We start from the raw sequence: 26123 nt of genomic DNA, 5'->3' as shown, positions 1-26123 counted from the left end.
TCTCAGTTTTGGACCTTAAAATCTCCATTTATAACTGCAAAGAGCCTGGAGAAAACACAATATTCGGGATTATTTAATTCTCCCCTTGTAGTTCTCAAAGCTGGCTTCCAAGGATTTCACTTCAAAACTCTCAGAAATCCTGGAAAATGACATTCCAGGGGCTTCTTCCCCCCTCTCATCTCAGTTTTGGACCTTAAAATCTCCATTTATAACCCCAGCAAGAGCCTGGGGAAAGCAGAATTTTCTGGATTATTTCTCAATAGTCACACCTGGCCCAAAGCAGCTTCACCTCCTCGGAGAATTCCAAGGATTTCACCCCAAAACTCTCAGAAATCCTGGAAAATGAACAATTTTTACCTCTCACGGGATGATCCCCCCCCTTTGGAGCAGCAGAAAAATGACACCAGTGCTGTTGATGGGTTATAAAAGCCCTTTTATAAAGCCATTTTTAAACAAAACCAAAAAGTTTACAAAAGAAAATAAAAGATACAGAAGAATGAGTTGCTTAATATATTCCAAAAAGGAGAAAAATAAAAGAGGGGACACAATTCCAACATGCTGAACAATAAAGGGTTCGTTTTTTTTCCTCGTGGTTCTTTTTTTTAATACAAAATACAAGCGAAGGATACACATACTTAAAACAGAGCTCAGGAGCAGGTATGCAGTCCCAGGAACCCTTTTTCAATCAAAGCAAAGCAGGGGTTTTGTTATTTATATTTTTTTTTTTGTTTTTCTTTCTTTGCAGGTACATACAGAGACTGGGAATATGTCAAATTAATCAGCACAAAAAGACCATCACACAATTCTACCAATGAATGGTTTGCATCTAGAAATCCACGAACATGGGCAGCACTCATGTTCACTTCAACCCCTTAAAAATAAAAAAACAACAAAAATAAAAAATAAAAAGGTGGTTTTGTTTTGTTTTTTTAATTTTAAATAAAGCATTAATGTTACATTCAGACTTAACTCCTAGTACCATGCTAGATCTCAGTGTTGTCAAGAGTTCCCGACCCCACAGACTTGTTTGCAGCTGCCCCTTTTTCCTGCTTTTAAAATGAAACAAAAAAATTAATAATAAAAATTAAAATTAAAAAAAGAAAAGGACAGGGAGAGGGGACTGCAAAGAGCCTGATGAATTTTTTTTTTAATATTTTTTTTTTCTAAAAGCTCACCAGGGGATACTCAAGACAAAAATATTCCTTTGCATACCAGAAAATGCTGCCAGTCTCCTCCTCCACCTTCACCCAAGGGTTTGCTGTGACACGATGGCAAAAACAACAACAACGAAAATTTACGTAGCTCTTATTTACAATTCTTTTTTTTTTTCTTTTTTCCTTTTTTTTTTTTTTTTTTTGTAACAATTGCTTCTGCAGGAAGGGGAGAGGAGGTGGGGAGAAAAAAAAAAAAGAAGAAAAAAGAAAATAAAACCTCCAAAAAGCCGAGAACACAAAGGGAATGGGATGGCAACGCTCCCGCTCGCACACTCACACATTGAAGATTTTGGGGTGGTTTTTTTTTTTTTGTTTGTTTTTTTGTTTTTTACACACATTTAAGTCTGGCTTAAGCTGATTTTAGGATCTCCACCCTCCCTCCCCCCTCCCCTCAATCCCAAAATATATATATAAAAAACCCTGGCCCCTCTGTACAGAGCGTTCGCACACGGGTGCTTTGCAGTCATACTGAGCATGCTGGGGCTGGGCCCCCCAACTCCGTGCTTTGACAGCAAGAGTTCCATGAGAAACCATTCAGGGCAAGGGTGCGGTTAATTCAGAGCTAGGCTGGCCCTGGGGAGCTCTGAAAGGCTCCAAAAAGCCCCAAACTCCTCCAGCACAGCTCCTGTTCCAGCAGCGCTGGGATTTGCTCAGTTTTGGTCAGAAAAGCCGAGAATTTCGCGTGTTTAGGTGACAGAAGTGACAGCACGGCCTCCCCAAGCCCGCGCGCCCCAAGCGGCCCCGCAAGGCCGCTCCAGCTCCTCCCCCTGAGGGAGGGGAGCGAATGCCGGGCCCGGCCTCCAAACTCCCGCCTCGCCCGGAGCCGCCAGGAACCGCGTGTTCAACGCTAGGATCTGTTAGAAAAATAAACACTTCACGAACAAAAGGACAGAAAAGCAAAGCACCAGGTTTTTGTTGGGTTGTTTTTTTGTGTTATTTTGTTGGGTTTTTTTTTTGTTTTTTTCTACAGTTCCAGAAGCTTCCAGCACGGTACAGATTCCTTCCCTCCCTCACCTGCCTGCCCTCAGGGGCTCCTGTACCTTCGTGAGCATCAGTGGAGGGACAATTTAACAAAAAAAGGGGAAAAAAAAGGAAAAAAAAAACCCAGGAATTTCAGATTTTTGCCTTGAAAAATTTTAATTGAATTCAAAGCTCCTCAGCTGCCCCATTTTGAAGCCCCTCACTCAGCTGTCCTTGTCCTGCTGACCCCATGGAACTGAACCAAAGCAGCTCCAGAATTGCAGATTTTGCCTGATTTCCATCAATCCAAGGCAGGGAGCAGAGCTGGAGGTGCTGCTGTGGATTCAGGGACAGGATGGAAATTGGGGGATTTTAAAAGCAAGAGCAGGGCAGGGCAGGGCTGGAGTGAATTTTGGAATAAATCCATTTTACCTCTCTGCAAAGGCTCCAGAACTACAGAGAATCCTTTCAAAGGCTCCTCCTCCTCCTGTAAATGAAACTTTCTGCTCCATAAAAACCTCTTGGTGCTCCTAAAGAAAGGCATTTTATCCCAGCTTTCCTTCCAGAATGTTTAATACTAATTAATTCTAACGGGTATTTAAAAATAAAATATAAAAAAAAAAAAAGGTGAAGCCTGCTGCTGCTGCAAAATGATGTATTTTAAAATAAAACTATTCAAAAAAATAAAAATATTCAGCTTGATTAATTTGCTCCAGTCTGTAAAAATGTGAAATTTCTAACAGAGACCAAAGTGTTTGAACCAATCAGCAAAACAGGTTTGGAAAAGTGACAAAATCCTTTCAAAGGCTCCTCCTTTGGTAAATGAAACTTTCTGCTCCATAAAAATCTCTTGGTGCTCCTAAAGAAAGGCATTTTATCCCAGCTTTCCTTCCAGAATGTTTAATACTAATTAATTCCAATTAAATTGGCATTTTAAAAGGTGATTTAAATTTTGCTGCTGCTGAAAAATTATGTATTAAAAAAAAATGTACTTTAAAATAAAAATATTCAAAATAATAGAAATATTCACCTTGATAATTTGCTCCTGTCTGTAAAAATGTGAAATTTCTAACAGAGACCAAAGTGTTTGAACCAATCAGCAAAACAGGTTTGGAAAAGTTGCAAAATCCTGAAAATTTGGGATTTTTATGGGGTTTGGGTTGTGAGACAGGAAAAAGCATCAGGCAGCCTCCAACCCAGCAGAAATGAATGTGGGAGAAGCAGAACAGTTCTGTGAAATACAGGGGAAAGGATAAAACAACCCAAAAACTGCAGTGAAATAACAGAAAATTGGATTTTCACAGCCTTAACGTCTCTTAACCGTGTTAGGAAAAAATAAATGAAGCAACCGAAAATAAATTTGAGGTGAGAGTCATAAAATAAACTTGAGAAATTCAAAATTCACTTCAGAAAACATCAGGTGTGGCAGGTGAAGAACCAGATCCCCTGGAACTCTCCCTGCACACCCGAATTTAAAGAAAATCCTAAAAATCCAATGCAGAAGAGCAGCTTGAAATATTTTGGGGACCAGCTCTGGGAATCTGAGATTTGCACAAATGTTTGCTGCTACTCTCCAAATTTTTATTTTTTAAATGTGGCCAGAATTTCCCAGAATTACCCAAAAAGTTGAAGTAGCACAAATGTTTGCTACTCCCCAAATTTTTGTTTTTCAGATGTGGCCAGAATTTCCCAGAATTACCCAAAATTTCCCTCAAAAAGTTGAGGGAATTTCTGCTCTCCCAGCAATCCAGCAGAGCTGTGGGAGAGGAGAGGGAATTACATTTTCTTTTTCTTTTTCAAGACTGAGATTGCCCTGCAGCCTGATTTGTTCTGGAAAAAAAAATAATAATAATAATAAAAAAAAAAATCAAAGCATTGTAAAAAAATAAAAATAGATTTACAATGAAACAACATCATCTTTATTGTAACTGCAACAGGAGTTCCATGAGAGTCAAGAATGTTAGAGAAATTTAATTTTGCTAAGAAAAAGGAATTTACCAGCCTCAATAAAAGCCAGGGAATCCCACAGGACAATCACTGAGCTGCTGCAGGGTCCTTTCCACCCACCTGAACTGCATTCAGGGTCCTTTCTGATCATTTTTAGTGTATAACTGTAGGAAATCTCCAAAATCCCAAAGAGGATTCAGAATCTGCTGCCACCAGAAATCCCAAATTCATGAATTAGCTGCCTTATGTCACGTTCCAGAGGCTGGTTAATAATGGAGACTTCTGGGACAAAAAAAGTTAAAAAGCAAAAGAACCAAGAAGGATGCAAAGCTGGAAGGGAAGGTGAGCAACAGACAGAAGCACAGAGGGTTTAAGGAAAAAAATCCAAATAAAAATGGCAGGTCCAGTTTTCAATGTTTCCACCAATAAACGTGGCAGGAAACTGTCTGAGGGTGTGAAAATTGAGGTTTGTGGAGGTTCATGAAGTGCAGAAAATAAAATAAAAAAATGAAGGAAAGGATTTGGCTGCTTGGATAAAAGCAGATTAAAATGGCAGCAACAAAGTCCTGCTCTGCCAGGGACGGCCCCACTGCAAAACATCCCTGCAAAAAAAGATCCCTGCAAAAGATCCCTGCAAAAGATCCCTGCAAAAGATCCCTGCAAAAGATCCCTGCAAAAGATCCCTGCAAAAGATCCCTGCAAAAGATCCCTGCAAAAAGATCCCTGCAAAAAAACACCCCTGCAAAAAGATCCCTGGAGCTCGGGCCTCAGATCCCACAGGCAAGGGCAGCTGATCCTACAGATCCTACAGAACCTGGGGAGCTGAACCCACAGATCCCACAGGAAATGTGGGGAACTGATCCCACAGATCCCACAGGAAATGTGGGGAACTGAGCCCACAGATCCCTCAGCCCCCACAAGAAGGATGAGGAGCTGATCCTACAGGCAGAAGGGGAGCAGATCCCACAGGAAGGGTGGGAAGCTGATCCCACACATCCCACAGGGAGGAGGGGAGCTGATCCCACAGACGGGGTAAGGAGAAAACCCCACAGGCAGGGGAGAGGTGCAGATCCCTCAGACCCCACAGGAAGGGTGAGGAGCTGATCCTACAGCACACACTGCAGCAGGGGAGTAGATCCCACAGGAGGGGTGAGGAGCTGACCCCACAGAACCCACAGGAGAAGTGAGGATCTGACCCCACAGACCCCACAGGAGGCGTGAGGAGCTGACCCCACAGGCAGCAGGGGAGCTGATCCCACAGGGAAGGGCAGGGAGCTGATCCTACACATCCCACAGGAGGGGTGAGGAGCTGAATCTGCAGGTATAGAGGGAGCTGATCCCACAGGAGGAGGAGCTAAATCCTACAGGTATAAGAGGAGATGACCCCACAGAGCCCACAGGAGGGGTGAGGAGCTGATCCTACAGGCAGAAGGGGAGCTGACCCCACAGACCCTACAGGTATAAGGGGAGATGACCCCACAGAGCCCACAGGCAGGGGTGAGGAGCTGATCCCACAGGTATAAGGGGAGCTGACCCCACAGGTCTAGGGGGAGCTGACCCCACAGGTATAGGGGGAGCTGATCCTACAGGAGGGGTGAGGAGCTGACCCCACAGGTCTAAGGGGAGCCGACCCCACAGGTCTAGGGGGAGCTGACCCCACAGGTCTAGGGGGAGCTGACCCCACAGGTCTAAGGGGAGCTGACCCCACAGGTTTAGGGGGAGCTGACCCCACAGGTTTAGGGGAGCTGACTGACCCCACAGGAGCAGGGGGGCACAGGGAAGTGCCCAGTGCCCGCTGTGCCCGGGATCCCTGGGGCTCTGTGAGGGAGGCCAAGGAACACCCAGGGCTGGCTCAGGGCCATCCTCTGCTCACAGCCACAAAAGGAAATCCCTCACCCCAAAAGCTGAAGAATTTCATTTTACATTATCTGGTAATTTGTTTGCTTTGTTTTTTTTTGGTTGGTTTTTTCTTTTTTTTTTTTCCCTTGGAAAAATCTATAATAAAAACATTTCCCACCATACCCAATGGAAAGCAGGTTTAAAAATGATTTTGTCATTTCTCTCCCCTGTTCTGCCCCTCTACAGAAGGAATAAAAGAAGGGTGAGTGGACATGGGAAGGCTGGAGGTTGAAAATCTGAATTTCTCTGGAATGGGCTGCAATTTGCCTACAGCAAGAAGAGTTTTCTATCCAGCAGAGACAAAAGATCTCCCATCCTGACTGGGGGGGCTTTTTAAAATCAAAGACACTGGAGCATCTCAGAGTTTCTTGATTGCTTTCCATGAAAAACGTGCCTGAATCCAAGAAACACAGGATTCCTCCCTGTGCTCCATCCTCCTCCACTGCAATTAGCTCAACTACATTTTTGCTGAGACTAAACTCATCTCAAAGTCTGTTAAAGCAAAGCTTCATTATTTTTTTTCCCCCATATATTCCAAATACAGAATAATAGTTTTAAACAGCTCTTACCAGCACTGGGAAAAAAAATCTATTCTATTTAAGGATTTGTAAGTATGGTTTCCACAGATCAGTCTCAAACCTTATTGCTTCACAACTGCAGTACCCTTGGGAAAAAAAAATAAAATCAAATATTGGAAAAAAAAAATCAAATATTGGAAAAAAAAATCAAATATTGGAAAAAAAAAACAAATACTGGGAAAAAAACAAATCAAATATTGGAAAAAAAAATCAAATATTGGAAAAAAACCAAATCAAATATTGGAAAAAAACAAATCAAATATTGGTCTGTTAATTTGTCTCAAATGGCTTCTCAGATTTGGCAGGGGAGGGAGAACGGAATGGCCAACAGAGAACATTGACTTCAAAATCTCACTGTAGAAGGGTTTCCTCTTATTAAAAAAGAATTACACTGTATTAAACAGCTGAAAGTAAAGACAGCATTCAAAGCCCATGAGTCAAGCCACAGCCAAAACCGTGTTCTACCCCTAAGTATTGTTTTCTTTTCCTTTTTCTTTTTTTTTCCTCTTTTTTTTTTTTAAACAAAGATTTTTTTCCTCAACTGCCATTTTAATCTTCACCAGAGGGTGCTTCATCTTCAGATCCCTCATCCCCTGACTTTTCTGGTGGAGGGCTGGCTGATTTTTTCTTTTCTGGGGGACTTTCAGGCTCTTCATCCTCTTCTTTTGGGGATGGGGTTTTTTCTTTTGTTGCCTTGGAAGCTGTGGGGCGACCTGCCTTCCCTTTGCCTTTCACTGGGCTGGGGGTCACTGGAAAAAGAAAAACTTTGTAAAACTCAGCAGCAGCAGAAAGAAAAAGGCAGAGAACTTCCCAATAAATGGGATTTTCAAGTCATTCAGCAGCAGTTTGAGCATACCCACAGTGGTTTTAGCACTCCCAATTAGCCAAGCTGAAGTGAAGAGCAACTGAATGAGATTTAAAAGGTGTTTGATTGCAGGTCCTGGTTAATTCTGGGTGTGACATCATAAATGCACCCAGCTCTTGTCCAAGCAGAGCACACATTGCTGTTGTCATTTGAATTTCCTGCAGAAATGCATCCAGCTCTCCTCTGGTTCACATTTCACACAGTCCCAAGCAAAGCCACAAATTGTTATTATTTGCCTGTGAGGCTCCAAGGCAGAATGCAGCCCCTCAGCAGGGAGGCTTTTCCTACCATGAGTTTTTACCACAAAAACACAGCCACCAAATCAGCCCCTAAAGGAAGAACTAAAGCCAAGCTCATCATTCCCTCCTGCTGCTTCCAATCGTGCCATTTTGGCCTTTCCAACATTTCTGTGGCTGTCCAGGACCCCAAGATTTCAACCAAGCTCTGCAGCAAAAAGAAAAATCTGGATTTTCAACTGAGAACCTTTCCTTGCACAGACTCACCTGTAGCCTTTAGCCTGGGCTTGGGCATTTTCTTTTCTTTCCTCTCTGGCTTGGATTTCTTGGAGACCTTCTTGTTTTTCTTTTTTGAACTGCCATAGTCACTGTCATCATCATCTTCCATCAGGAAGTCTTCATCACTTCCTGAATCTGCTGGAAGCATAAGGAAATTTCAGGTTTTTTGGGGAAAAAAAAAAACCAAAAAAGGAAGAAAAAGATAAAAGGTACAGCTGAAATCTGCCAGTGAAATTGTGGACACAGACTCTGAGACTTTGTGGGCTTCCATTTATCTGCTGTGCTAAAATCTGAGGGGGTTTTAACATCAGCAATGCCACAGAGACAGAAAAAAGCAGAAAAAAAAGCATTGAGAAGTTTACAATTAAACTTTAGGGCTGCTTCCAAAGAAAGAGATCTCTGGAAAACACACACTCATTTTAAACACACCCTCAAATTATCTGCAAGGAAAAGGCACCAAGGTGAAGTTTCTTATCTCACAGATAATTCCAGATTCACTGAATGAACTCTTCAGTTATTTAAGGATTTCCTACTTAAAAACTTTGGACTGCAAAAATTCCAAAGCAGTTTTGAAGCTCTGGTTTATTTTCCACTGCACATCACCAACCAAGCTTGTAGGACAGTAAGTGATGCAAATTCATGACAGATTGCAGCTTTCAAGTTACACAAAGTTGCCACAGCCACATTTCTATAATTTAAGCATTTGATGATTTAAATCTCATTCTGGATAAAAAAACAAGGAAGGGATTAACAGATTTACCCATTTGTGAACCCATAAATGTTGTGGGACACACACACAAACCTTTGCTGCAAACTTGGAGCACAAATTCAGCTGTGACAACGCAGCTGGGACAGACAGACAATAAAAATGAGGAGCACAATTTCCATCCTCAGCGTCCCAGCAACAACCAAACTGTGTGTGCTCCTTTCTCCAATCCCATTTACTCACTCTCCTGGAACTGTGCCTCATCATCCTCCTGCTCTTCCTCCTCACTGCCCACGTCATCCATGAGCATCTCCCTCTGTTTGGAGGCTGCTTTGGACGCCGCCTGCCGCTGCTGACGAACATTTTTGTGATCTTCCTTCTCGTCCTCGCTGTCCTCTGCAGGAAAAGGCCCCAAACTGGGCTGAGTACAGAGCACACAGCTCCTGCCATGAGGCAGCAAAATCTTTTTAGGGCATTTACCAGGGGGTTAAAACCCTCACTGAGTTACTGTGGGGACAATTCAACCTCGTCAATACCCACCCAACAAAGATCCTCTGCAAAATAATTAATTTTTTTCCTTTTTTTTTTCTTTCTCTTTTTTTCCTTTTTACCTGCAGGCCTTTTCCTGGATTTGGAGGCTGCTCTCTTGTTCTTGTCTGGTTTAGCTTTCTTTCCTTTTTTGCTTTTTTGGGAGCTCTCGTAGTCGCTGTCGGCTTTGCCGTCGTCGGCCCCTACGTCATCGTCTTCACTGCCAAAATCTTCATCTGCAAAGAAAAGGCAGCAAGGTGGAATTTCTGGGATCATTCTGGCTAAAAGCTGCAGGGAAGGGATCAATCTATCCACTCCTGAAGATAAATTTTATAGGATCATCACATAACACAAAAAAACCCCATTACCCCAAAGCAGGGTGGGAAGTAACAGCAGCAGAGGCAACATATGACTTCAAATAAATCAGAATAATTTAATTTCTGCCTCAAATTCTGCTCCTGCAACTGTCACAGGGGTGAACAGCCATGATTTAAAGCTACACCACAATAGTTACCTGCTGAGTGTGAATCATCTTTCTTAGTCTTCACATCTTTGTCTTCTGAATCCTCACTGCAAATGACAGAAGGGTAAAGTCTGAGTGTTTGTCTCAGCTTGGATTTCAGTCACTCTTGTGTGGAAAACAACAACTTGTAAAGAGCAAATGATGTCCAAGCTGAGAATTTTCACTTGTCCTGGACATGCTTCAGGATTACTCAGCTGTCTGTGGAGTTATCATGGTTGGGAAGATAAATTTCAGACTCTGAATCACAAAAAAACTTAAACCAAGCAGGAAATAATCAGATTGAGGTGAACCATGCACTCTTGAACCAACCCACAAGTTTAGTTCCAATTCTGATGGTTTATATGCAGTTTAGAAATGCAATAAAGGTTTATCCTAAATAGATTTGAAGGCAGCACTTGTCTTTATGCCATTGTTTAAATTCCATTCTGTGCATCTTGCTCTTCACTGACATAAGTCTGACCTAAGCTTCCTCACTTTATTTGATCATTTGGTTGATTTGGAAAATAAAAGACATCTTGGGGTGACAGAACAAGAACCAGCTAGCAGAACCTGTGGACCTTCAGAACCAGCATCCCTGAAGCTGAAATCTGTCATAACAACAAAAAAAAATCATTTCAAAGGTCTTGAGGCAATCATTGGGGGCACTGCAAAATGGAAATTCTACAGGGAAATTTCACTTTCAGCTCCCAAAGCAAGTTCAGTGTTTATGGATTACCCAAAATGGGGAACAAAGAGAGACAAAACTCCCAGATGTCCCCAACCCCTGGCACCACAGGGAGGCCCTGAGAGGCTGCAGGAGCTGCCCCTTGCCCTGACCCACCTTTGTGCCTAAATCCCATTTCCAAGCTGCAGTGATGGAGCCCTGCTGCCAGGAGTCCCCCAGGTGATTCCTGCCTCACCTCAGTGTCTCAGCCCCCAGGCTCACTGCAATTCCTCTCCCCACACACAGGAAATGCTGCCAAAAGATCAAAGCTGCTTTTCTTACCTGTCCTCCTGAGAATTCTTCCCAGATCTCCTCTTGGGGAGATCAGCACCAAAGGGATGCCCTGGGAGGCTGCAGGAGCTGCCCCTTGCCCTGACCCACCTGAGGATGCCAACCCTGGTGCCTAAATCCCTTTCCCTGCCCCTCCAGCTGCCTCTGGAGCAGGGCTGATCCATCTTAAAGTTTAAGTTGCCCACCTGAGCATCTCTAATGTCTATGGATTACCCAAAATGGGGAACAAAGAGAGACAAAACATCCAGATGTCCCCAACCCCTGGCACCACAGGGATGCCCTGAGAGGCTGCAGAACAGGGGCCAGGAGCTGCCCCTTGCCCTGACCCAGCTGAGGATGAGGTGCTGCCAACCCTGGTGCCTAAATCCCTTTCCCTGCCCCTCCAGCAGGGCTGACCCATCTTAAAGTTTAAGTTGCCCTCCTGAGCATCCCTAAGGTTTATAGATTACCCAAAATGGGGAACAAAGAGCCACAAAACTTCCAGATGTCCCCAACCCCTGGCACCACAGGGAGGCCCTGGGAGGCTGCAGGAGCTGCCCCTTGCCCTGACCCACCTTTGTGCCTAAATCCCATTTCCAAGCTGCCTCTGCAGTGATGGAGCCCTGCTGCCAGGAGTTCCCCAGGTGATTCCTGCCTCACCTCAGTGTCTCAGCCCCCAATTTCACTGCAATTCCTCTCCCCACACACAGGAAATGTTGCCAAGAGATCAAAGCTGCTTTTCTTACCTGTCCTCCTGAGAATTCTTCCCAGATCTCCTCTTGTTTTTCGCCTCTCGGGGAGATGAGCGGATTTTCTTGGATGGGGGACCTGAATCTCTTCCATAATCATCATCTGGACAGGACAGACAGCACAACATGGCTTTGGCTCAAACTCATGCCCAGCAAACTCAGCTCTCCTCAGATACAGCTCAAACTGAGCATTTCATGCACAGCAAAAAGAAAAATATCCCAAAGCTGCAAAAAAACCTTGGTGGAAGCAAAGCCCTGTTGGAATCCCTGATCTGAGCTTGGCCTCTGCCACTGTTCAGGAGTCACAAACAATCCTCACAAGGGGCCACAGGATTCATTCTGCATTTAGTTCTCCTCTAAAGGCATGAAAAATGAACATCCCTGGGCATTTCTGCAGGGCTCCAGCAGCACAGGCTGTGAGGGGTGAGGGGGCCATGGCACAGGAGTTTACAGCAGAACCTCCCACAGCCCCTGATCAATGAATGAATGAATGAATGAATGAATGAATGAATGAATGAATGAATGAATGAACGAACGAACGAACCACTGCAATCACAACCATGCAGATTTGTCTGCTTCGAATTATCAGGGCAAACTCAGACTGAGTTCATCTCCCAAGAACTCAAAACATTCCAGAAAATGTCTGTTCATTCACACAGATCAGATGTTTTGACAAATGGGATCCAGAATTTTCATTCAGAGATTCCATTTTTTACCAAATAATATCTTATTAATTCACAGAGATTGTATTATTTTAGAAATGGGTTTCAGAATTTTCATTCAGAGATTCCATTTTTACCAAATGTGACCCAGCAATATCTTGTTCATTCACACAGATCGTATTATTTCACAAATGGGATCCAGAAAAGTTAATTCACAGAGATTCCATTTTTACCAAATGTGATCCAGCACTATTTTATTAATTCACAGATTGTATTATTTTAGAAATGGGTTTCAGAATTTTCATTCAGAGATTCCATGTTTTCCAAATATGACCCAGCACTATTTTATTAATTCACACAGATTACATGACTTTAGAATAGGATCCAGAATTTTCATTCAGAGATTCATTTTTTCCCAAATGTAATCCAGCAATATTTTGGTAATTCACACAGAGTATATTATTTCACAAATGTGATCCAGAAATGTTAATTGACACAGATTCTATTATTTCACAAATAGGATCCAGAATTTTAATTCAGAGATTACATTTTCCAAATGTGACCCAGCAATATTTTGTTCATTCACACAGATTCTATTATTTTAGAAATGGGATCCAGAAATGTTAATTCACAGAGATTCCATTTTTACCAAATCTGATTTAGCACTATTTTATTAATTCACACAAATTGTATTATTTTAGAAATGGGATCCAGAATTTTCATTCAGAGATTCCATTTTCCCAATGTGACCCAGCACTATTTTATTAATTCACAGATTATATTATTTTAGAAAAGGATTTCAGAATTTTAATTCAGAGATCCCATTTTTCCCAATGTGATCCAGCACTAATTTATTAATTCACACAGATTATATTATTTTAGAAAAGGATTTCAGAATTTTAATTCAGAGTTTACATTTTTCCCAATGTGATCCAGCACTATTTTGTTAATTCACAGATTTTATAATTTTAGAAAAGGGTTTCAGAATTTTCATTCAGAGATCCATTTCCCCAGTGTGACCCAGCACTATTTTGTTAATTCACAGATTATATTATTTTAGAAAAGGGTTTCACAATTTTCATTCAGAGATCCATTTCCCCAGTGTGACCCAGCACTATTTCATTTTTTAATCCCCACAATTGATATTTTTACCACAATGCCCCAGTCCCTGATGCTGTGGGCTCACTGGAGCCATTACAGAAATGCCAAAATCTTTTCCTGTGCAGAAAAGCAGCACCAAGGAGCCTCTGGCCCAGAGCACCGAGCAAGGGAGGCCCTGCAGGCTCTGCCACAATTCCAGCAGCAAAGCAGGAGATTTCCATCCCCATTGTTGCTTTAACACAAAACATCTGAGAATCATTCTATTTTCAAATACTTATTAACAGTTCAGGCTGTGGAGAACAGAAACTCCTCGGAATTTGGAGCTGAAGATGTGATTAGAAGCAGAACAATTAATATGCATAGAATAATGAAGAAAATAAGGCAAAAAAAATTCATTTACCAGCATCATCTGATTCCTGAAACTGGGAGTAATCCACCACCTTCCTGTTCCTGGAAAAAGCAGAAAATAAATTAGGAATTTCTCACTTCAGGGCTACTAAAGCTTTAAGGAATAAGAAATGTCACATCCTTTTCCTCAGAGCTGCATTTGTAGCCCCAAAAAGATCCCAAGAGAACTTGGAGAATTCAGCCACCTCCACCTGTGCAGCCAGAAGGGAACACAAAGGATATTAAAGAATAAATGGCATTTTCCTGAGGAGACTGAACAATAATCTGGATTGCAGGCTCAGAATGTGAATGTGAATTTTGATAAATACACAAAGGTTATAAACCAAACCTTCCTGAGCTGCTCTTTTTGGAATTCCTGTTTCTCACAGCTCACCTGCTCTCCCACCTTCTCCTCCAGTTTTTATGTTCCCATTTGATCCCTGGTTTTAAAGAAGTTTCCACTGGAGCTTCCTGAATGAGTTACAGCAATCTGAAAGTCAACAAAATCAAATCTGCCCCTTGAACTCCCTGAGACCTCCAGAATGGAATTGCTGCTGATTTATCAGCACCTTGTCCATCAAACCCCAGGGGTTTTATTGATAAACCATCAAACCCCAGCTATTTATTGATAAACCATCAAACCCCAGCTGTTTTATTGATAAACCATCAAATCCCAGCTGTTTATTGATAAACCATCAAATCCCAGTGGTTTTATTGATAAACTATCCAACCTCAGTGGTTTTATTGATAAACCATCAAATCCCAGCTATTTATTGATAAACCATCAAACCCCAGCTGTTTTATTGATAAACCATCAAATCCCAGCTATTTATTGATAAACCATCAAACCCCAGCTCTTTTATTGATAAACCATCCAATCCCAGCTCTTTTATTGCTAAACCATCAAACCCCAGCTGTTTTATTGATAAACCATCCAATCCCAGCTGTTTTATTGATAAACCATCAAAGCCCAGCTGATTTATTGATAAACCATCCAACCCCAGCTCTTTTATTGACAAGGTACAAAAATCCCAACTCTTTTCACTGATAAAGTGTCAAATCCCAACTCTTATTGACAAACCATCAAACCCCAGCTCTTTTATTGATAAAGTATCAAACCCCAGCTCTTTTTATTGATAAACCACCAAATCCCAGCTGTTTTATGGCCAAGATATCAAATCCCAGCTGTTTAATTGACAAAGTATAAAAATCCCCACTCTTTATTGATAAAGTATCAAACCCCAGCTGTTTCATTGACAAGGTATAAAAATCCCAACTATTTTCATTGATAAAGTATAAAAATTTCTACTCTTTTTACTGATAAACTATCAAATCCCAACTCTTATTGACAAGATATGAAACCCCAGCTGTTTAATGGCCAAGATATCAAATCCCAGCTGTTTTATTGACAAAGTATAAAAATCCCCACTCTTTTTATTGATAAACCATCAAATCCCAACTTATTGACAAGATATCAAACCCCAGCTCTTTATTTAATGGCCAAGATATCAAATCCCAGCTGTTTTATTGACAAAGTATAAAAATCCCAGCTGTTTTTATTGATAAACCATCAAATCCCAGCTGATTTATCAATAAACTATCCAATCCCAGCTGATTTATCAATAAACTATCAAATCCCAGCTCTTTTATGGCCAAGATATCAAGCCCCAGCTGTTTCACTGACAAAGTATAAAAATCCCAGCTCTTTTTATTGATAAACCATCAAATCCCAGCTCTTTTTATTGATAAAGTCTAAAAATTTCTACTCTTTTTACTGATAAAGTATCAAATCCCAACTCTTATTGACAAGATATCAAATCCCAGCTCTTTTTATTGACAAGGTATTAAATACCAACTATTTTATTGACAAGATATCAAACCCCAGCTCTTTTTATTGATAAAGTATCAAACCCCAGCTCTTTTATGGCCAAGATATCAAACCCCAACTGTTTAATGGACAAAGTATAAAAATCCCCAATCTTTTTATTGATAAACTATCAAACCCCAGCTGTTTTATTGATAAACCATCAAATCCCAGCTGTTTAATGGCCAAGATATCAACCCCCAGCTGTTTCACTGACAAAGTATAAAAATCCCAGCTCTTTTTATTGATAAACCATCAAACCCCAGCTCTTTTATTGATAAAGTATCAAACCCCAGCTGTTTAATTTATAAGATATCAAATCCCAGCTCTTTCATTGACAAAGTATAAAAATCCCAGCTCTTTTTACTGATAAAGTATCCAATCCCAGCTGATTTATTGATAAACTATCAAACCCCACCTCTTTTATTGACAAGGTACAAAAATCCCAATTCTTTTTATTGATAAACCATCAAACCCCAGCTGATTTATCAATAAACTATCAAACCCCAGCTCTTTTATTGATAAACTATCAAATCCCAGCTGTTTTATTGATAAACCATCAAACCCCAGCTGATTAATTTATAAGATATCAAACCCCAGCTGTTTAATGGACAAAGTATAAAAATCCCCAATCTTTGTATTGATAAACCCCAGCTGTTTTATTGATAAAGTATCAAACCCCAGCTGTTTAATTCACAAGATATCAAACCCCAGCTGTTATTCCCAGAGCTCCTTTTTCCTGTCCTTTGGGCCCAAAAAACCAAGGAAAAATGGGATTTTGCATGCAGAAATTCCCAGAGCTCCTTTTTCCTGCCTTTGGGCCCAAAACCAAGGAAAAATGGGATTTTGCATGCAGAAATTAATTCCCAGAGCTCCTTTCTCCTGCCCTTTGGGCCCAAAACCAAAGAAAAATGGGATTTTGCATACAGAAATTAATTCCCAGAGCTCCTTTCTCCTGTCCTTTGGGCCCAAAACCAAAGAAAAATGGGATTTTGCATGCAGAAATTCCCAGAGCTCCTTTTTCCTGCCCTTTGGGCCAAAACCCAAGGACAAATGGAATTTTGCATGCACAAATTCCCAGAGCTCCTTTTTCCTGTCCTTTGGGCCAAAAGCAAAGAAAAATGGGATTTTGCAGGCAGAAATTCCCAGAGCTCCTTTTTCCTGTGCTTTGGGCCCAAACCAAGGAAAAATGGGATTTTGCATGCAGAAATTCCCAGAGTTCCTTTTCCTGCCTTTTGGGCCCAAAACCAAGGAAAAATGGGATTTTGCATACAGAAATTCATTCCCAGAGCTCCTTTTTCCTGTCCTTTGGGCCCCAAAACCAAGGAAAAATGGGATTTTGCATGCAGAAATTAATTCCCAGAGCTCCTTTTTCCTGTCCTTTGGGCCCCAAAACCAAGGAAAAATGGGATTTTGCATGCAGAAATTCCCAGAGCTCCTTTTTCCTGCCCTTTGGACCCAAAACCAAGGAAAAATGGGATTTTGCATACAGAAATTCCCAGAGTTCCTTTTCCTGTCCTTTGGGCCAAAACCAAGGAAAAATGGGATTTTGCATGCAGAAATTCCCAGAGCTCCTTTTTCCTGTGCTTTAGGTCAAAACCAAGGAAAAATGGGATTTTGCATACAGAAATTAATTCCCAGAGCTCCTTTCTCCTGTCCTTTTGGGCCAAAAAACCAAGGAAAAATGGGATTTTGCATACAGAAATTCCCAGAGCTCCTTTTTCCTGTCCTTTGGGCCAAAAGCAAAGAAAAATGGGATTTTGCATGCAGAAATTAATTCCCAGAGCTCCTTTTTCCTGTCCTTTGGGCCAAAACCAAGGAAAAATGGGATTTTGCATACAGAAATTCCCAGAGCTCCTTTCTCCTGCCTTTTGGGCCCAAAAACCAAGGAAAAATGGGATTTTGCTCAGTTCTTCAGCTGGAAACTCCACCCAGCACGAGGATCCTTCCTCCTCCTCCTCCTAGCACAGTTCACACTGAGCTGCCCGAACTGAGCTGCATTCATTGTCCATTAATTAATTAGCATTAATTAATTGCTGCTAAACCCACTCAGTTCAAACACACACCAAAGCCAGCAGTGCTGATCCAGCTAAAAATGGAATTTAAGCTGCCCTTCAGAATTGGTTTTATTTCAACCCAAACCTCTTAAAGAAATTGAAAAATGAAAAAATGGAACCAATTCATTAAAAAACACCCCCAAAATACCAAAAAGGGAAATGAAGGGAAGATTTGGGCAGGTAAATCAAGTTTAAGTTGCCCTGCTGAGCATCTCTAAGTCATGGCTTACAGAAGGATGCAGGAGCAAAAGTGGTTTTATTTTTAATTTTAATTGGTTTTTAAGCCAAACCTCTTAAAGAAATTGAAAAACCAAAAAAAAATAAAAAAATGAAACCAATCCCTTACAAAACATCCCAAAAATACAAATGAAAAGAAGAGAAAATTTGTACAGGTAAATGAAGTTTGTCCTCCTGAGCACCTTGAACTCATGGCTTAAAATTGGTTTTATTTTTAAAAAAATGTCATTTTCATAACCTCAAGTTCAATTTAGTGCCAAAACTCTCAGTTTTTAAATCAACAACATCAGCACAGCCCCACAATCAGAAAAGTTTGGGGTTTTTAAAGAGAGTGCACAGATGAAATACAAAATCAAAACACTAAAGGATCACTAAATTCCTTTAAAACTGAGAATAAAATGGCATTTTCATAACCTCATCTTCAGTTTAGTCCCTAAACTCTCAGTTTTAAATCAACAATATCAGCTCAGCCCCACAATTTGAAAAGTTTGGGAGTTTTTTTTAAGAGAATGCACAGATGAAATGCAAAATCAAAATGTCAAAGGATCATTAAATGCCCATAAAACTGAGAATAAAATGGCATTTTCATACCACAACTTCAATTTAGTCCCCTAAACTCTCAGTTTTTAAATCTACATCAGCACAGCCCCACAATCTGAAAAGTTTGGGGTTTTTAAAGAGATTGCACAGATGAAATGCAAAATCAAAACACTAAAGGATCACTAAATTCCTATAAAACTGAGAATAAAATGGCATTTTCATAACCTCATCTTCAGTTTAGTCCCTAAACTCTCAGTTTTAAATCAACAACATCAGCACAGCCCCACAATCTGAAAAGTTTGGGGTTTCTTTAAGAGAATACACAGATGAAATACAAAATCAGCATGGCAAATTCCTGCAAAACTGAGAATAAAATGGCATTTTCATAACTTCAAGTTCAATTTAGTGCCAAAACTCTCAGTTTTAAATCCACATCAGCACAGCCCCACAATCAGATAGAAAAATTTGGGGTTTTTTTATATTTTAAGGGAATGCAGAGATTCCCAGATGTTTGTACAAGCATTAAAAGCCACATTTTAAAAAAATCCCACAACACATAAAACGCTGCAAAGCAATGCTGAAAGGAGCCTTCAAAAATGCAGGCATTGAAGAGAAAGTTTAGATCAAATCAAACCACCCAGGCTCAATCCAAGAGAGCATGAGGACATGAAATGGTTATTGAGGTTTTATTTAATATTTATTTTCAGCACAGCCTTGATTTACCCAATGGGACCAAAACTGCTCAGGGTTTGTGAGCTCCAGCCCCTCCTGAGCCTCAGGTTTCACTCTCAGGTAAAGGTGAGGCCAAAATCATCACCAAATATTGCCACTAAAAGCACTTTTGGGTGCATTTTTTAATGCACAGAAATCAGAAATTGCAGCCACAAGTGCTCCCTGCAGGGATTTTCAGAGCTGGATTTGGGATTTCCACGGGCATTGAGTGGAAGGCACCAGCAGGAGGTAGCACAGGGCACTGGGGACAGCCAGGGACCCGCCCTGGGCACTTGGGGGTTAAATCTTCGATGGACAAACCATCAAACCCCAGGGGTTTTATGGATAAACCATCAAACCCCAGGGGTTTTATTGATAAACTATAAAATCCCAGTGGGTTCTATGGATAAACCATCAAATCCCAGTGGTTTTATTGATAAACTATAAAATCCCAGCTGTTTTATTGATAAACTATAAAATCCCAGCTGTTTTATTGATAAACCATCCAACCCCAGCTCTTTTATTGATAAACTCCCAAATCCCAGCTCTTTTATTGATAAACCATCAAACCCCAGCTCTTGTATTGATAAACCATCAAACCCCAGCTCTTTTATTGATAAACTATAAAATCCCAGCTCTTTTATTGATAAACCATCCAACCCCAGTGGTTCTATGGATAAACCATCAAACCCCAGTGGTTTTATTGATAAACCATCCAATCCCAGCTCTTTTATTGATAAACTCCCAAATCCCAGCTGGTTTATGGACAAACTATCAAACCCCAGCTGTTTTATTGATAAACCATCAAATCCCAGTGGTTTTATGGACAAACTATCAAATCCCAGCTGTTTTATTGATAAACTATCAAATCCCAGCTGTTTTATTGATAAACTATCAAATCCCAGTTGTTTTATTGATAAACCATCCAATCCCAGCTCTTTTATTGATAAACTCCCAAATCTCAACTCTTTTATTGATAAACTATCAAACCCCAGCTCTTTTATTGATAAACCATCCAATCCCAACTCTTTTATTGATAAACCATCAAACCCCAGCTCTTTTATTGATAAACTATCAAACCCCAGCTCTTTTATTGATAAACCATCCAATCCCAGCTCTTTTATTGATAAACCATCCAACCCCAGCTCTTTTATTGACAAGGTACAAAAATCCCAACTCTTTTCACTGATAAAGCATCAGATCCCAACTGGTTTAAAAATCCCAACTGGGTGAAATTCAAATCACCCCAACTGGGCAAAAATTGGACCCAGGACTCAGCACTGAGACAGATTTGGGGCTGGGCTGATTCCCCACTTGAGCTTCTGCAGGGATTTCAGGATTTTGAACTCCCCAGAACAATGGAATGATTTCATAATTAAATGATTCCATAATTAAAGCAGTTCTGTGCTCATTCTCTATTTGATTTTAATGATGCAGAGCAGGAGGGGAACCAAAGCCAAACACTCAGCTCAACCCCCCTTCCCTCTATTTTGGATTTTCTTGCACCTCCACCTTCTCTCTGCTTCTCCCCAGACTCAAAGAGACCAAAAATCAGCTTTTTTTTCTCACCATTCCATGTTATTAAGTGCCAATCCCCAAGGAACTCTTGCTTGCCTGCAATCCCACAGAAACTCTTCCACAATCACAATTATTTCTACTTTATATTTTACATTGAATAAATCTATTTTTTTCCTGCAAGTAAAATTTCACCCTTTCACTGCAATGCCAACAATTCAAGGAAGGATTCAAATCCAGAAAAATGAAAGATGTAAAGCCTTGAAGCACTGAGATAAATTCATAACTGGCTTGAAGTTTAAAATGAATGACCAAAAAAAAAACCCCTGGGATTTCCAGCCCTGCCCACAACACCTCAATCTGCAAAGCCTGCAGGAGAAAACCAGCAAGTAAAAGTGACCAGTGGGAAAAAGCAGAAGAAATTTGCAGCAGAAATCAAAATTCTGATTTTAAATACATTAATTGATGCTATATATATATATATATATATATATATATATAATATGATATATATGATATCTATAAATAATATATATAAATATATATATCATATATATATGATATATATAAATAAAAATATATTAAAAATATATAAATATATATACATATAAATATATAAAAATAGTGGCTCCAAGTATTAAATTTAATTTTCTTTTTTTCCCTATAAGCAGCCCCAGCTCTCTTTGCAGAACTTCAGCAGAGTTACACAAGAGATGCAGAAATTCAATAATTTCAGGTTTCTTTCGTTTTTACTCCTTGCCTTTTTCTAACAGCACTGAAAACCCCATTATTCCCAGCCAGGAGCACCTGGCTCTCAGTGCCAGCCACATGAAGCCTGGAAATAGCCAGGACTTTATTCCTACTTAATTTGAAATAATTGACATTAACAGCCACACTCAGCCTCGGGTCAATTCTCTCAACAAGTGGAGTAAAAACTTGGGATTTAGCGTGGATTTTATGAATTTCACTGCTTTAGGTGCACACAAATTCCACCACAAACCAGCAGAAAACAGCAATAAATTCAAAGAGCACTGACTGGAGGAAAACCCTACATTGAACAACTTTTCACCAGGCCTCCATTTTCCCAAAAATCAGCAAAGACAGGCAGAAAAAACTTCATTGCAGCATTAATTTATGAATGGATTTCAATCCACGGGCAGGGTTTTCTAACTAGCAGAGCAATATAATGCAGCAGGCACTGAATATTTACATTTTTTCCCCTGGAAGGGTTATTAAATCCAGGAGATAAGGCACTGCTGCATCTATCAGCTCAATTCTCTCAACAAGTGGAGTAAAAACTTGGGATTTAGCGTGGATTTTATGAATTTCACTGCTTTAGGTGCACACAAATTCCACCACAAACCAGCAGAAAACAGCAATAAATTCAAAGAGCACTGACTGGAGGAAAACCCTACATTGAACAACTTTTCACCAGGCCTCCATTTTCCCAAAAATCAGCAAAGACAGGCAGAAAAAACTTCATTGCAGCATTAATTCATGAATGGATTTAAATACAAACGCTGTCATCTCCAAATGCATAGATGTATCATTGTCACAATTAATTTGTACTTTATAGTTCAATTAGCCAAGACACCAAACATCCACAGCCCAGCCCAGGCTCACTGGGAATAAAACTCCAATTGGGAATAAAACAACTCCAGCTGGGAATAAAACTCCAATTGGGAATAAAACTCCAACCAATCACTTGAGAATGAGGAAATTCCAAAGCATGAGAAGAACACCGTGGGAAATTTCACTCTTTTCTATAAAGCAACAAAACCAGGATTGGACAGAGGTGTTTTATTTTAATTTTTTTTTTTGAAACTCTCTCAAAAATATTAATTCCAGCAAGTTCAGAGGCTCTGCCCTTAAAGACAGCAGCTTTTCCTAACGTGGAGGAAATGCCCAGCACTGAAGTGTCCCCTCAGGCAGCAGAGTCACATCACCACTAATTTGGGAGCTCACCCATCCCTGAGCCACTCCCCTACTCAGCAAAGCACTCCTGGGTCCCATTTATATTTTAAATTCTGCATTTTGGGACATATTACTTAAATAGAAATGCTGTCCTCTCCAAATGTGTAGGTGCATCGTTGTCAATTTGTACTTTATAGTTCAATTAGTAATTTGTACTTTATAGTTCAATTAGCCAAGACACCAAACATCCACAGCCCAGCCCAGGCTCACTGGGAATAAAACTCCAATTGGGAATAAAACAACTCCAGCTGGGAATAAAACTCCAACCAATCACTTGAGAATGAGGAAATTCCAAAGCATGAGGAGAACACCGTGGGAAACCTCAGAGCTCTGCTCTAAGGACAGCTGAAATCACGAGCTCACCCTTTTGCCACCTCCTTGGTAAAGATTTGAGACACAAGGGAGTCACAGAATGTCCTGAGCTGGAATGGACTCCCAAGGATCATCCAGAGCAGCTCCTGGCTCTGCACACACACCCCAAAATCCCATCCTGGCCATCCCCGGCAGCAATGTGCAAACTCTGCTTGAGCTCCGCGGCTGTGCCCATTCCCTGAGGAGCCCGGGCAGTGCCCAGCACCCTCTGAGAGAAGAAAAATCCCAAATACCCACCCTGACACAGCTCCAGCCCTTCCCTTCTCCGTGCACACATCCCCACATCCACCAGGCTCCATCCCAGCCCACCCAGCAATGTCCAAACTCTGCTTGAGCTCCGCGGCTGTGCCCATTCCCTGAGGAGCCTGGGCAGTGCCCAGCACCCTCTGAGAGAAGAAATATTCCCCAAAACCCCACCCTGACACAGCTCCAGCCCTTCCCTTCCCCGCGCACACATCCCCACATCCACCACGCTCCATCCCAGCCCTGTCCAAACTCTCCTGGAGCTCTGTGGCCGTGCCCATTCCCGGGGCAGCCCGGGCAGTGCCCAGCACCCTCTGAGGGAAGAAATAGCCCAAATACTGAGGGAATATACAGAGGAAATATTTCGTCCCCCTGAGGGAAGAAATATTCCCCAAAACCCCATCCTGACACAGCTCCAGCCCTTCCCTTCCCTCGGGCATCCCCTCCCCAAATCCACCTCGCTCCATCCCAGCCCACACCCAGCAATGTCCAAACTCTCCTGGAGCTCTGTGGCTGTGCCCACTCCCTGGGCAGCGCCCAGCACCCTCTGAAGGAAGAAATATCCCAAATACTGAGGGAATATACAGAGGGAATATGTCGTCCCTCTGAGGGAAGAAATATTCCCCAAAAACCCACCCTGACACAGCTCCAGCCCTTCCCTTCCCCATGCACACATCCCCACATCCACCACGCTCCATCCCAGCCCTGTCCAAACTCTCCTGGAGCTCCGCGGCTGTGCCCATTCCCTGGGCAGTGCCCAGCACCCTCTGAGGAAAGAAATATCCCAAATACCGAGGGAATATACAGAGGGAATATTTCTTCCAAATATTCCCCAAATACCCACCCTGACACTCCAGCCCTTCCCTTCTCCGTGCACACATCCCCAAAACCACCACGTTCCCTCCGAACCCACCAACACCGCTCAAGCCCGGCCACCAAGCCCAGACCCACCTCGCCCAGCACAGCCCGGCTGCCAAAAGCTCGGAAACGAAAATAAAAAGAGGGAAAACAAGGGCGGGAAGGCGATCGCGGAGCGCGCAGCCCGCGGCCGGCCGGAGCAGGGCATGAGGCAGCGGCGCTCGCTCCGAGGGGGCGGCTCCTGGCGGCTCCTCCCCTACGCGTGGTTCCCCATGCACAGCCCCCGTGCCCCGGACCCTCGCCGGATGGCACCGCGTCCCCTCCCCCGGCAGCGTGCTCGGCCCGGCCCCGCCGCCCGGAGGGGGCCGCGGATGGCGGCCAGAGCGGCGCCCGCCCCGCGCCAAGTGGGTCACGGCGGCGGCGGCGATAAAAAAATTCGCTTTTCCCCCGTTACAAAATGTGGGACAGCGGCCGCGGGGCCGCCCCGGCGCGGCCCCCCGAGTGCGGGCGAGCGGCGCGGGGCGAAATGCGGCGGGGATGGCGGTGGCCGTGCCAAGTTAGCGGGGGGGAAACAAGGGGAAATAGAGGAGAAACCCGCACGGCCTGCCCCGAGCAAGGCCTGCCCGCCCTGCCCTGCGCGGGGCCGGCCCGCCGGCACTCACCTGACGGGCCGCGACATCCTCCCGGCGCTGCGGGCCGCGCGGGGCTGGGCGCGGAGCTAACGGGGACGCTGAGGCCGCCGGGGCCGCTGAGGCCGCCCGGAGCGAGCGGGAGCGCTGGGCCCAGCGCCTCAGGCCGCGCCTGCGGAGCCGCCGCTCCCCCGTCAGGCGCCGCCGCCGCCCCCGGTGCCGCTCCCCGATGCCGGCCCCGGCGCCGATCGCGGTGTCGCTCCCCGATCCCGCTGGCGGTCCCGGTGTCGGTGCCGGTCCCGCTCCCGCCGCTCCCCCCCGCAAAATGGTCGCGCTCGCCCCGCCGAGAGGATGCGAGCGGGGGGGCGGTACCGCCGACCCCGACGGCCACGCCCCCCTCGATCACCGATTGGTCGGAGGCCGCGAGAGCTCGCCCTCCATTGGCTCGTTCGAACCATCACGGCGCGCAGGGCCCGCCCACTGTCCCCGCGGGGAGGGCGGGCAGCGCGGCCCGCACGCGGCGGAGCCCCGGCGGCAGATTCGCCACGGGCTCCCGGTGCCGCCGCGGCTCCTCCGCGCCCCGTCCCGCCCCTCCCGCCGAGCCCGCCGCGTCACTCCGGCACCGGAGCCACGCAGAAATTTTTTCCCGTTTCTCCGGGAATTTTCCGGGGAGCTGCGGCGCCTCAAGGCCCGAGCCGCAGATTCGCCGCGCGGGCCCGGCGCGGTTTTGGAGGGAAAAGGCGGCCCCGGGCGCGGGTTCGGTGTCGTTAATTTTTATTATAAAAAAATGCAAAAAATCGGTGACATCGGCAAATTCTGACGCCAGCACTGATGTCACCACCGCCACTTCTCCCTGTGCATGTCAGCAGTTAATACATGCACAGTTCATGCAAAGTCCAATGAAGATTTTGGATTTTTTTTGCACTTTAAACTCGCCAGAAATCCCAAAATTCTTCATTTTGGTAAGAAAAGGGGATGCTTTAACCATGGAAAAATTTAAAATATTCCACGGTCATTAAAATGGCACCTTCTCACTTTTGCTTTGCATTTTGGTCCTTGGAGGTTCATGGGTCCATTTTAGTGAAAATATCATTTAAATCCCATTTTTATACAGTGCGAAAATAGTTTGATGATGCAAACACGGTCAGAATTATAGGAGAAATTTTTACAATTTGGGGTTTTTTTGGGGTTTTTTCACCAGCACCATTTTCCCTGTGCTAACCAGCACCATTCCTGCAAATCCCACTGAATATATTTAATTTTTACACTTTAAATTCCATTTAAAGCCCCAAACCCACTCATTTTAGTCAGAAAAGGGGAAGCTTTAACTATGAAAAAAATTAAAAATATTCCACAGCCATTAAAATGCAGCTTCTCGCTTTTGCTTTGCATTTTGTCTTTGGTGGTTCATGCCTCCATTTTAATAAAAAAATCATTTAAATCCTATTTTTATGCATTGGGTTCACTAAGGAGACTGGTTTGATGATACAAATATGATCAGATTTATAGGAGAAAT

At 43.0% G+C, this 26123-nt stretch overlaps 1 protein-coding gene across 2 annotated transcripts; it reads right to left on the bottom strand.

The window, feature by feature from the left end:
* Positions 1 to 416: 416 nt before the first annotated feature.
* Positions 417 to 24912, bottom strand: NUCKS1 (nuclear casein kinase and cyclin dependent kinase substrate 1). 2 transcript variants are annotated; one of them, XM_036398280.2, is made up of 8 exons: positions 24641 to 24912; positions 13621 to 13670; positions 11455 to 11560; positions 9727 to 9782; positions 9296 to 9448; positions 8928 to 9080; positions 7967 to 8116; positions 417 to 7347 (listed from the first exon to the last, which is right to left on the bottom strand). In XM_036398280.2, the coding sequence occupies exons 1-8, from the start codon at positions 24655 to 24657 to the stop codon at positions 7148 to 7150; spliced, it is 885 nt and encodes a 294-aa protein (XP_036254173.1). In that variant the 5' UTR covers positions 24658 to 24912; the 3' UTR covers positions 417 to 7147. The 2 variants fall into 2 exon arrangements, with proteins under 2 accessions (XP_036254173.1, XP_036254174.1); XM_036398281.2 differs by having other exon boundaries at positions 7967 to 8113; positions 24641 to 24911.
* Positions 24913 to 26123: the final 1211 nt, after the last annotated feature.

Source organism: Molothrus ater, chromosome 25 (assembly GCF_012460135.2).
Source record: "Molothrus ater isolate BHLD 08-10-18 breed brown headed cowbird chromosome 25, BPBGC_Mater_1.1, whole genome shotgun sequence".
In the NCBI taxonomy this organism is placed as follows: domain Eukaryota; kingdom Metazoa; phylum Chordata; class Aves; order Passeriformes; family Icteridae; genus Molothrus; species Molothrus ater.
This window is presented reverse-complemented; position numbering and strand designations above follow the sequence as displayed.